This window comes from Vollenhovia emeryi, unplaced genomic scaffold (assembly GCF_000949405.1).
Source record: "Vollenhovia emeryi isolate VEMERY1.0 unplaced genomic scaffold, V.emery_V1.0 DF939122.1, whole genome shotgun sequence".
NCBI classification, from domain to species: Eukaryota; Metazoa; Arthropoda; class Insecta; order Hymenoptera; family Formicidae; genus Vollenhovia; species Vollenhovia emeryi.
In genome coordinates, this window is record NW_011967244.1 from 2,054,061 (window position 1) to 2,066,110 (window position 12,050).

The 12,050-nt window shown below is 41.6% G+C and overlaps 3 protein-coding genes across 5 annotated transcripts; 2 read left to right on the forward strand and 1 right to left on the reverse strand.

Annotated features, from left to right (window-relative positions):
* Positions 1-1,242: 1,242 nt before the first annotated feature.
* Positions 1,243-3,068, reverse strand: LOC105569935 (V-type proton ATPase subunit e 2-like). Its single transcript, XM_012026807.1, has 4 exons — positions 2,786-3,068; positions 2,243-2,290; positions 2,077-2,164; positions 1,243-1,707 (listed from the first exon to the last, which is right to left on the reverse strand). The coding sequence occupies exons 1-4, from the start codon at positions 2,890-2,892 to the stop codon at positions 1,684-1,686; spliced, it is 267 nt and encodes an 88-aa protein (XP_011882197.1). The 5' UTR covers positions 2,893-3,068; the 3' UTR covers positions 1,243-1,683.
* Positions 3,069-3,501: 433 nt separating this feature from the next.
* On the forward strand, positions 3,502-6,524 carry LOC105569936 (ras-related GTP-binding protein A). The gene is made up of 6 exons (XM_012026808.1): positions 3,502-3,827; positions 3,956-4,055; positions 4,330-4,714; positions 4,778-4,993; positions 5,066-5,181; positions 5,254-6,524. The coding sequence occupies exons 1-6, from the start codon at positions 3,816-3,818 to the stop codon at positions 5,343-5,345; spliced, it is 921 nt and encodes a 306-aa protein (XP_011882198.1). The 5' UTR covers positions 3,502-3,815; the 3' UTR covers positions 5,346-6,524.
* A 93-nt stretch (positions 6,525-6,617) lies between these two features.
* Positions 6,618-11,351, forward strand: LOC105569937 (beta carbonic anhydrase 1). 3 transcript variants are annotated; one of them, XM_012026811.1, is made up of 6 exons: positions 6,618-7,001; positions 9,005-9,089; positions 9,603-9,790; positions 9,918-10,122; positions 10,312-10,322; positions 10,478-10,654. In XM_012026811.1, exons 1-6 carry the CDS (start codon positions 6,909-6,911, stop codon positions 10,652-10,654), a joined length of 759 nt encoding a protein of 252 aa, XP_011882201.1. In that variant the 5' UTR covers positions 6,618-6,908. The 3 variants fall into 3 exon arrangements, with proteins under 3 accessions (XP_011882201.1, XP_011882200.1, XP_011882199.1); XM_012026810.1 differs by lacking the exon at positions 10,312-10,322 and having other exon boundaries at positions 9,918-10,109; positions 10,527-11,351; XM_012026809.1 differs by lacking the exons at positions 9,005-9,089; positions 10,312-10,322 and having other exon boundaries at positions 9,918-10,109; positions 10,527-11,351.
* The last annotated feature ends 699 nt before the right edge of the window (positions 11,352-12,050 follow it).

The window sequence follows — 12,050 nt, forward strand, 5'->3', positions numbered from 1 at the left end:
GCGAATCATCAAAATTGGTCGCAAAACCCAATCGCTTCGGAAAGAAGGTTCTTCTCTGCATTTGGTGGGATATCAAGGGTGTGCTTTATTATGAGTTGTTGGAACCGGGTGAAACAGTTACTGCGGACTGCTACCAACGTCAATTAATCTGCTTGAGTCAAGAATTGGAACGAAAACGCCCGTATACTGGCAAAGGAGAACGTCCAGTGAAATTGTTGCATGACAACGCCAGGCCACACATTACTTCCAACACAAAAGACACTATAATGAGTCTTGGCTGGGAAGTCTTGCAGCACCCGGCCAATATTCACCAAATATTGCTCCATCCGATTACCACTTGTTCCGGTCGATGCAACACGCCTTGTCCGACATGCACTTCCAAACAGTGGATGAGATCCGAAAATGGCTTGACGACTTTATCGTATCCAAAGACGTAACATTTTTCCGAGATGGAATTCATCAGTTGCCTGAAAGGTGGCTTAAAGTTATAGAAAGCAACGGCGAATACTTTGAACAATTTCATTTACTTTCTTTTAAAATAAACCCTGAATGTAGCTGAAAAAATTGGATTATTCATTTGTACACTAATATATAAAAATGTAAAAGCACAGAATATTATTTTATCATTATGGTGTTGAACTTTTTTTGCCATATGCGGATAACTAATTTTCCTATATGTATGTAATAGTATAAACATTCGTAAATACATATCGAATAAACATTCATGTATGTATACGTTTTCAATAATTATAACTTTAATATTTATCGAAAATTAACACCTGGAATTGGGAAATAAAAATTACTGCAATGGACTTAGTTCACGCCGTGTAATGCCTCATGATGTAACAATAAACACTAAATATCCGGCAGCACTTAATGACTGTGCTATGATTGGTCAAATCTGAAATTTCATAACATCACATTGAAATTTTATTCAATAAAATTCCAGATTCGACCAATCATAGCACGGGGTCATTTTAATCTGGATCATTTTGATCTTCTCGCGAAAGCGAGAGGGTACTTTACGATCTGTCCAGATATTTCTTAAGTCCATAGTAGAACATGGTCGATAAAAAGGTCGCGCTATCTAAAATTCCAAGAATTTTACAAATATTTTAATTCCAGAAATCGTGGTTCCAAAAATGTCTACAAGTGTAAGTTTTGAGAAAAGTTAAACTTTAGATAACCATCACAATACATGGAGAATGGGAAAGAAAAAGAGCGTGGTATAAATGAAAAAAATCCAGTTAATTACAATTACATTATTTTAACTGGCCGCACCTGTTCGGCTACAAGAAACAGACCTATAATTAAAACGCAGTTTTCCACCGATCCAATTAAATTTCGCTAGTGATCAAAATGGCTCTGCTATCATCCATTGCACACGAATATCTAGATGCGACACTTCTAAAAATAATTTTTCAAGTAATCATTACATTAAAATTCTTACACACTTCTAAGCAATAACAATAGATACTTTATATACATATTAAATTAGCAATGTATAACCGAATGAATTACAATCATTCCACTTTTAGAAATTCCATTTGTAGGAATACATGCAGGCGCTGTTATATAATTCGTACATAACTTTACACTTATAATTAAACAATTTCGTTAAAAGTAACGTCGGGGAATGGATATACATATTTGAAATCAACAGTTTCGCCTACCGCGGAATGTTCAATGATCTTCGATAGGATTACCCTGTAACAAACCAAAATGCGTTTAACTCTTGTGTAATTGCATATACCGACAAATGTAATTATTTACACGCATTACACGTCATTCAATCGCGTATATATCAACAGTATAACTAGTAGGTCCACTCTGTCAGCCTCCTTGATTTTTGCGGTCTCGATCACGTGGTTTCGCCCTACTCCAGCGACGTGTGTGCACACGTACTCGTCAAAGCTACACTACCACACATACAATTTTTCTCTCATTGGTCTGCCCAGAATAATGTCGGGTGCGCAGAAGGGATCAATGCAAAACGAAACAAATGACGGAGTGGACCTATCAGTTATACTATGCATATGTGCCAACTACTTGTATCTGCGATATTGTTCCACCTACCCATTCTCGAGCCATAACTAGGACGGTTACGCGGTCCAACTTTGGCCCAATCAGTGGATTCATCTGCGACATGTAGCAACACAGCCAGCTGCAAAAGAATTTCATTCACATGTTAGTTGCAAATACGAATTGAAGCGTCGATTTATTAGGGTAAGGCTGTACTTACAATAACCAGCACGTAAAGCCCGTTAATACCAGTAGAACTTGTAGTATTCTGGAAACAAGATACAAATTAAAGTTAATTAACTACTGATATCATTGGAGCGAATATTGATGTTTTCGGAATCTCTGCCGAAATTTCCACAGAACGTTAAGTAAAGCGCACTGTCGTCACTGCTTGATGCTTTTGCAAGAGTCGCGGCGTCTGAGGAAGAGACGTATGTACGAGAAACAATATCCGTCTGTATGAAGCACAGACATACTGACCACAGACTGCTTATGGAACAGTAGAGCCCTAAGGCTAATAATTACATTTCTCGCATGAGCTTATTTGGATCTTTCTGATTCGTGATTCACGTCTGCTACAGAAAGATAGACACCCGAATAAACTCGTACTATTTCCCTCAGGAGGATGCCACCACTTAGGGCACTACACTACCTCATAAGCGGAGTCCAGGGTTAATGTGTCTATGGTGTTGAGACTCAAGTGCGAGCGCGAATCGCAACGGGACGTGAGTGCGAGTAAAAGCGAATTGGGAGATCTATTTACCCACGGTTCGGTCCCTTCGGGACGAAAAGTGGCAGGGCTACTCCCAGGAATAGCACGATACCCCAGAGGAGCGTGAAGGCTATCACAGGTATCGCGGAGGCGCCCATGCTTTTATCCTATCCTATCGCTGATCCCACGAAAAATCACGGCGAACGAACGCGCAGCCAGGGACCGTAACGCGAACGGACTATTCACAGCTATCGAAAGCCGAAAGGATCACATGAGAGAATCCTCGTACTGTTCACGTGACAAGTGTGACAACATCGATCTAACCGAGGAGTCTACGAAGAAGATAGGTAGGCCGTTCGTGCATACATGTCTGTTCGTTTGTAGTTGCACTTCCGTGCAACTTCTTACCTCACTCCGAACTCACCCGAACTCGCTCCGGTGCAACTGCAAATACGGGATTACACACTGGCCCGTATTCTGAGGCCTCTTTTATCGATAAGTCCCAGTCTACAATAATTGAAATTGACTAATCACAGTTGCGTATCGTACTCAAACTTGACAAAAATCAATAACACTCTCGTGTTACCGACATTTCGTGCATGCAGCACGGAACACAACCAAAAGTAGCACGTATACGCACCAAGTGGAGACTTTATCGGCAGTGCTTGAAAATGGGTGTAGCGGAATATAGTTCCAAAAATGAAAATGGGCGTAAAGCGCTGGAACCAGTCGAAGAAAACGGTATCAAGTAAAACGCCGGCGTGGCCGCTCTCAAGTTTCTCTCTGGTAGCCGAGACGCGCCGAGAGACGTGGGAGTATGTTTCCATGTGTGCTCATGATCATTTCGAGATGAGAGTGATGGTAGCGACGGGACGTGACATGTAATCGCATTGCGTGTCTCGCAGTGTTTCGACGCGACAGTTGACTACAGGCATCCGCAGGTTGAGCGTACTGCCGCGCGCGATCCTTGCTCGAGGGCGGAGAACGATTGATAAGTCAGACTTGGCGAGACCAGCCTGCGTGTATTGCGAGCTCTTACTCTCAAGAAGGCTTCGTTGAAACGAGACTTTACTTACTCAAGATGAAGAAAAAGGTGAGCCTTCTTATTATTTTTACATCACGTAAACGCACGGGATTACGTTCTTTCCTACGCAAGTTCTCTTTCACGCGACAAGTACTTCTTTGTCCTGCGATTTTATGAATAACGTGCGTCACTTTTAGGTATTGTTGATGGGCAAGAGCGGCTCCGGGAAGACGAGTATGCGCAGCATTATTTTCGCCAACTACATTGCTCGCGATACCCATCGTCTAGGAGCAACGAGTAAGCTACACGTATGCTAACGCCTAATCTACAATGTGCTCGTTGCGTCTAGAAACATTCCGTTTTATATAAGCAAATCAAAACACTTAAAAAGAATTCGTCGACAATGTACGATTGCACAATGTATGATGCACAATTTGTTAACTTACATAAAATTTTTTAATGTATTTGTTGGCTACAAAATAGAATGTTTCTAGACGCAAAGAGCACATTGTTGATCAGGCTTAAATGTGGATCGCTAAAAGACGGACTAATGTAACGCGATTTATTGCAGTCGACGTAGAACACTCTCACGTTCGTTTTCTCGGCAACTTGGTCCTGAACTTGTGGGATTGCGGCGGCCAGGAAGCATTCATGGAGAATTACTTCGCATCGCAGCGCGACAACATATTTAGAAACGTGGAGGTGTTGATTTACGTCTTTGATGTGGAGTCGAGGGAACTGGACAAAGATATGCATTATTACCAGAGCTGCTTAGAGGCGATACTGCAAAACAGCCCGGAGGCCAAGATATTTTGTCTGGTTCACAAGATGGATCTTGTGCAAGAGGACCAGCGCGATTACATTTTCAGGGAACGAGAGGAAGATCTGAAAAGACTGAGCTTGCCTCTAGAGTGCACCTGCTTTAGAACTAGCATATGGGATGAGACATTATACAGGTAGTGTATCGAGCGAGGGTTTAACGGAAGCAGACGAGTGTTAATGAAGCCTCATTACCGTAGGGCATGGTCATCCATTGTATACATGCTGATCCCCAATGTGAAGGAACTTGAGCAAAGCTTGAATCAGTTTGCCAATATTATCGACGCGGACGAAGTTCTTCTGTTCGAGAGAGCGACCTTTCTAGTTATAAGTCATTGCCAGCGGCAGTTTCACAGAGACGTCCATCGCTTTGAGAAGGTTTCCAATATAATAAAGCAATTCAAACTGAGTTGCAGGTAAGTACGAGTTGCGTAGGAAACTAAGGTGTCTTGCGGGAGTGAGATGTGAACGTCGCATTAACTTTGCAGCAAGTTGGCGGCGCAGTTTCAAAGTATGGAAGTTAGAAATACCAATTTCGCGGCCTTCATTGACATATTTACCTCGAACACATACGTGATGGTCATCATGTCCGATCCAACAATACGTAAGTTATCAAACGATAAGCTTGTGATTTCTTTGCACGCGAAACCTGTTGGAAATGTGCGTCCTCTTTCAGCATCCGCGGCGACGTTGATCAATATACGCAACGCGCGGAAGCACTTTGAAAAGTTGGAGCGTGCCAGCCAGAGCTCGGCGCTGACCAGATAGAAGTCGGCGCGACCCAGGCGCCTCGTCACCCGGGTCCATCCTGTTAGCAATTGCTGAATTTTCCGGAGTCGCGTCGTTAAGCTAAAGCGCGATCGCGGGGATACGATTGTCAACGAGATCGGGGTCGCAAAGTATACTTGACCCTCAACGTGAGCGTTTATGACAAAATAAGTATATAATCGACGTGTCCGAAAGAGGCTGACGGTTGTCGTTGTATTTCAGGTCGTATTATATACATAGACATAGTAAGAATAGACTGCGCGTTTCCTACCTTTCTCGTATTGAGAACATGTACAAGCTTTAGAACGAGACAGCTGACAGTTGAGTGGTGGCCTCATCTCTGTCTAGTAAAGTAGAAGGGTACCAGAAGAGTAAGGGAAACAACAGAGGGCGATAGAGAGAGGGCTACCACTAAAAGTATGTCGTCTCTTTATAAAGTTTGTACATTCCTTCAGCCAAATGCGCAGTCTATATATTATACGTCTGTGATTGTATATTAGGACTGTATCGGTATGAATTCGTCCCACGTGTTTACATGCAGATGTAATGTGGTCATAATGTATCTGCGATGCATCTTGTCGATGTAGAATAGTTTCCGTTTATGCGCGATTCCCTCCTTTCATTTGGAACCGTTTCTTTTCTCATTACCGAGTCTAGGATCATTCGCGGTTCGAAACGTGTTGCAATAACATCCAACGAATGTTAGCCATAAATAAATCATTTTAACCACATGTCTTTCTTTTGTATTTTTATGCGTCACGATACAACAACGTAAGGCCAGGCATCCACTTGAGAACGTCTGTTCTCAAAGGTGATGCACGACAGTAGAAAAGCTGCCGAAGATAATGGATACATACAACTGCTTTTACTTATGTGTTCAATGATTAAATTTACTACTACGAACTGTTCTCGAGTGTAAGAGAAGTTTGCGAGTGGATACGCGGCCCATGTTGCATCGGAGTATCGTAAAGTCGACGCGCGGTTCTAGCTGCGCTTATACTTGGCGCGAGACACCACCGTGTCTCGTGATAGATAGTTAACGTCAATTTCATAGGAAAGGATTGTACGGTGTATTTACATGTTTACACCCTTGAATATGGACGCAAAGTTTACATACGAGATATGACGAAACCATGATGTATTTTTTAATTGTGCGAATAAATTACAACCACGAACAGACTTATACATGCATTTCTTCTAATTCACGGAATAAATACTTGAATATGTTCGAAAAGTTTCGATGAAGTAAATTCTAAAAGTAAAATAAATTTAATCGAGAAGAAACCAAGAGTCCATCTTTTCAAAGTTTTAATTATAGAGATTACAAGTCTGCTCCTCGAGGTTTATTTTATTTCGTTTCCAATGTGTACTTAATGAAATCAAAGGAGCCTGAATTTGAAGATAATAGACTTCGCGCTTGTTTCTATCGTAGGTTGCAGAGGAAAATTAAATTTCCCGCCGTCAATTGTTACCGAATGGCGGAATTGTGTGCTGTCATTGCTCCACGCGATCGGAAAACAAGTTTCCCACGGTTTACTCCACAGTTGTCGCCCGAATGCCGCGATGGACAGAATACTCAAGGGGATCATGAGATACAGAAAGTGCCACCGGGAAGGAATGGTGAAGCAGTTTCAACAGGTCCGAGATCATCCCGAGGTACGTTCGTACGATACTATACAAAAAAATCAAGCGTGACGATTTTCTACACAGGTACGCGCTGCCACGTCGAGTGTGGTCCACGTGCGTTTTGTTGATGCCTGCACCTTTAAGCAGGTGGTCGCGGGCAGTCTGTCAGAAAAGAAAAAATAAGCAAGCTCTCCAATTTATCTACCATAACTCGGCTAAGAATATCGCTGGTTTTGAATGCAGTGACCCGAATTATGACCTCGATCCATCGATTGGCCAATAATTGATTAGACTACGCGCAACGACGGCAGAACCTTTGCCTTGCTAACGGTGTTGCGCTAGAAAAGAAAAATATTCGTGGTCTGTTTTACCGATAGAGTTGCTCTACGCAGATAAGATACTGACAGGACTGTTACCTTACGATGATATGTCAGGGAAATATTCGTAGTTTGTTTTTACCAATGGAATTACTCTGTTGATAAGACCACAGCTTTGATGTGAGATATCAGAGAAAGAACATCTTACAGAAACATATACGATATAGAGAACACTTAATTTATATCTTATACCACGTATCTCCCAAACAGCACACTTGTCTAAAAGTCTAAAAGTCGTAAAGATATAGAGGAAAGTCCTTTATTATGAGATAGGTTTCTAATATGAGATAGCAGGTTTTCAATTCCCAAATTCAATTGCAAATCTTTTTCGCAACGATTACACAATCAACCAGTGAATTTTCCACTAAACATATTTCGCTCCAAGGGCAATAAATTCATGGTGGAACCAACAGATGATGCTTATTAATTTAGCAGAAACCCCACTATCTCATATTAGGAGCCCGTCTCATAATAGGAGACTTTCCTCTACCTGTATCTCTAATGACTGATTTTTTCACTTCCCGATAAAATTATCAGGAGGTTAATCTCAAGTTTTGACCAATCACGTGCATGGATCTGGTAGTTATCTCCTGTTTAACTTTAACCGTAACATAACTGGATGTGAAGAAATCGGGCATAAAGAAGTACCAAAGTCGTACCTTAGTAGCACAATATATTAGCGCAATATTGGGAAATAATGTAAATCTAGTATTTCCAATATTGTAAGATGGACGCCTTCTCTTATTCAGCCACTATGTCTATTTAGCAATATTGGTTTAATATTGAATCAATATTAGACCAATATTCCTATTACATTGTTAAATATTGGCCAATGCACTTTCAATATAAATCTAATATTATATAATTATTATCGTGCAATATCGGCCAATGCATTTTTAATATAACCAACATTGGATCAATGTTTAGCCAGTGTTTAGCCAATGCACTGTGCTACTAGGAACAAGGATATTGTCGTAGAGTCGTATTGATGTTCAGGGCACTACCGATGCGACTCTACGACTCTACGATTTACGACTTCACGATTTACGACTTTACGACTTGTGGACGCATATGTATACAATTGAAAAATTTGTGTTAAATTTAACAGACATCACATGTCCCAAACGGTCCACACACATTTTTGTGTTAATTTAACATATAATATGGATATGTTAAATGATCACACTTATACTCTGTTAATATTTTAATACAAAATAAATGCAAATCTCAGAAATTTTGTTACTAATAATATCGAATATATGTATTGTGTCAGTTTAAAAATAAGTACACATTGTGTTGTGTTTTAACATTTCTTTTCAGTTATTTTAATAATTTTACATTTGAGGTCAATTAACACAAGAGCAATATGTTAAATTAACACACGAATGTGTTAAACGTTTAACACAAAAATTTTAACCGGCATCATTTTTAGCAAGAAAACACAAATTTTCCAACTGTGTAAGATGTCTTTTAGATTCCCTACTGTCCTTGAAAATAAGAACATTTTATGATCTGAGGAAGAGATGCCTTTGTATTTCATCCATTTAAAATATCTTTGCAGTCTAAAAAGAAATTTCTAAAGATCTTTGTCCCACGTCGTATATTATAGTCTTTGCACAGTTTGTAATTCGATGTCTGTTGTTGCTCCTATCACAGCCAAAGGCAGTGTTCTTTACCTGCATGGACTCCCGGATGATCCCAACTAGATTTACGGAAACGAACGTCGGAGACATGTTTGTCGGTACGATCTATTATAGTAGCATTATCGCGATCGCACGCGCCATAATCCCCCGGCAGCTTCTTTAATTTTTTTTTAATCCCACCGCAGTGTACTTTCTTTTTTTCTAATACGCTTCTTACAACATCAGAGATCCTCTGACGAGATAGCGTACAACATTCATTCGCTGCGATAATCTTAACTGTATAGATAACGTATTCTTATTTATCCAAAAAATTTTTTTAATCAGGGCAATCGCGAGAACTAACTTATCCAAATTCTTTTCTCTATTCTTTTCTGAAACAAACTTTTCGTTTTTTATTTATACATGTTATATTTTGTGTGCATCTCCTTTATACATGTATATAACATGATTCTAATCCATAAAATACTGTTCTTAGCATAATATTTGCGAGGATTTTCGGGATATCCAATTCGCTGGGTACACGTTTCTGGATTTTTCGATTCTTTCACGAAGGAAGGAACGAGCGAGAGTCAGAGTAACGTGTGTCGGCCTAATAGAGTTTACCTTTCCAGTCCGAAACCCCGGTAACGTCGTGCCGCACTCGCAGCACTTCCTGGACGAATTTACTATGTGCGAGTCGGCGGCGTTGGAGCTCGGATGCGTGGTGAACGACATAAGGCACGTTATTGTTTGCGGCCACAGCGATTGCAAGGCGATGAACCTGCTCTACGCTCTACGAGACGAGGAGTTCGCGTCACAAGTGCGTTTCTTTCGCGCGCTCCTGCATTTCCCGATTTCTCGCCCAGAGCGCGAACCCACCCCTTTCTCTTCTCCCTTTTTCTTCTCGCGTCTCGCAAGTGCGCGCGATAACGCCATCCAAATTTTAGACGAACAGAAGAATGTCGCCGCTGAGAGCGTGGCTGTGCGCGCACGCCAGCAGCAGCCTGACGAAGTTTCAGCATCTCGAGGTCGCCGGTTTCCGCGAGCCGATCCTCTTCCAGGCCGAGACGCCGCTGCGAAAATTCGTCGCCTACATCGATCCGGAGGACAAGTTTGCCATCGAGGACAAACTGTCGCAAGTGAGTACACGCGGTGCCGTTACTAGGCGGTATGCAATGTACGCTCCAGCGTAGGGTGCAAAATTTGGAGAGGCGTGCGAGGGGCGCCTAAGGTCCAGTTTCACCAACGTTGTTGAACTTTAAGCTTTGCTTAATTCGTTCTTTGCCTCTTTTCAACTGTTACTTTAGAAAGAGACATACGTGAATTAAACTGAGATTAAAGTTAAGCGACGTGTGGCGAAACCGTGCCTAAGCATGTTGTAACATCACCGTGACTAGGCGGTGTGCAAGGACGCTCCAGCGTAGGGTGCAAAGTTTGGAGAGGCGCGCGAACGAGTCCCAGGGTAGGGGCATTTAAGCATGTTGTAACGTCACCGAGTACACGAGAGATAGCCGGGGGTCGTTTGTCTCGTGACACTCGGCGAACTTGTCTTGCAGATCAACACGTTGCAGCAGCTCCAGAACATCGCGTCGTACGGATTCCTGAAGAAGCGCCTGGAGAGACACGACCTGCACATCCACGCGCTGTGGTTCGACATTTACACCGGCGACATTTATTACTTTAGCCGAGCCAATAAGAGATTCGTGGAGATAAACGAAACGACGGAGCCGCTCTTGCTTAAAGAAATCAAGAAATACTACTCGTAGGAACCTCTTTCTCTCCGGGTAATTCGGACAATACTTGTATTACGCTAAGATAAACGAAACGACGGAGTCGCTCTTGCTTAAAGAAATCAAGAAGTACTACTCGTAGGAACCTCTTTTTCTCCGGGTAATTCGGACAATACTTGTAACACGCTAACGTTACGTTACCAGAAGTACGCGAGTTAGGCCGAGTAATCGTATATTTTTAAGTCAACGGCACACGGTACTATTTTTCTTACTGGACTGCTTACGCGAACCAATCAGGATTCTTTATTGGTTCTCGCAAGCAGTTCGGTAGGAAAAATAGTATCGTGTACCGTTGGCTTTATATATTAAGCTTCGAGAGGCTTAGGTTTCGTTTACATCCTTTTGACAAGACTCGCAAAGGAGAATAATCTGCATTTTGATCGCTTATCACTGTCGCAGAGCGAACAATACGTTGCGCTTTGTAGGGACCGTCTTTAGCACAAAATACACTCCTCGTTAAATTCATTACATAATTATACGTCTATTTTTTATATGTGTATACATATAAGATATATGTTTGGAAAACATATTGATATACCGATTGATATTTGCTGCGGCGAAATATAGAGATCTTCGCGTTCGCGAAATAAAGTGAACTTTGTCCCTTCGCTTGTCCCTCCCTTCCGATTTTACGGCGTTGCTCGATTAAATCGAGGAAAATCAACGGCAAAATCTAAAATCGACGGCAAAAGGTATAGCCGCCGATTGATGGACGGACCGCTCCGGACGAACTAGAGCATGCCAGTTCTGAAAGAGAAAGCAAAACAACGAAAGAAGTCGCAGAAATCAGAGTCGCGGAGCGTTGTATCGTCCACCTCTGGAACGGATTTTTGGGAAAGCTCTAAATAAATGCGACACAAAATTCGAACGCGATCTCTTTATGCGAGACTAAGTTTGAACTTGTACCGGATTTTTTTTATCAAGGCGAACGCTTATGAAAACGCTTTAATGTTTTTTTTTAAAAAAAAGCCTACATTTCTAATATTTTTACTCGCAAGTTTGCAAAGATATTTGCGCGAGAGATTTTTTAACGCCGTACAAAATATAGATTGAAGAGGAGATATTGTCGCATTTTAAATTACATGTTAAATGTACTGTCTCCTCTCGTTTTGTAAAATTTACGGGATTATTAGAAAATGAGTAGTTCGATGTTGGCGCTTTGGGGACCGAAATTGTTCCTGCGCTTATTCTCCCTGTTTGCCGGCAAGACAAACTGGTGAAATGATCCAAATACCGTAAAACGCGTGCGTGGATGCGAGATCGCGAGTCCGAGTTTTTGCGGCTCCCGGC

Coding starts and splice junctions, on each gene's coding strand:
- LOC105569935 (XM_012026807.1), bottom strand. CDS start 2,892: ATGGGCGCCTCCGCGATACCTGTGATAGCCTTCACGCTCCTCTGGGGT. Junction 2,291..2,785: donor CCGAAGGGACCGAACCGTGG/GTAAATAGATCT, acceptor TCTTGTTTCCAG/AATACTACAAGTTCTACTGG. Junction 2,165..2,242: donor GGCTTTACGTGCTGGTTATT/GTAAGTACAGCC, acceptor ATTCTTTTGCAG/CTGGCTGTGTTGCTACATGT.
- LOC105569936 (XM_012026808.1), top strand. Junction 4,715..4,777: donor TGGGATGAGACATTATACAG/GTAGTGTATCGA, acceptor TCATTACCGTAG/GGCATGGTCATCCATTGTAT. Junction 5,182..5,253: donor CATGTCCGATCCAACAATAC/GTAAGTTATCAA, acceptor GTCCTCTTTCAG/CATCCGCGGCGACGTTGATC.
- LOC105569937 (XM_012026809.1), top strand. CDS start 6,719: ATGAAATCAAAGGAGCCTGAATTTGAAGATAATAGACTTCGCGCTTGT. Junction 9,791..9,917: donor ACGAGGAGTTCGCGTCACAA/GTGCGTTTCTTT, acceptor TCCAAATTTTAG/ACGAACAGAAGAATGTCGCC. Junction 10,110..10,526: donor TCGAGGACAAACTGTCGCAA/GTGAGTACACGC, acceptor CTTGTCTTGCAG/ATCAACACGTTGCAGCAGCT.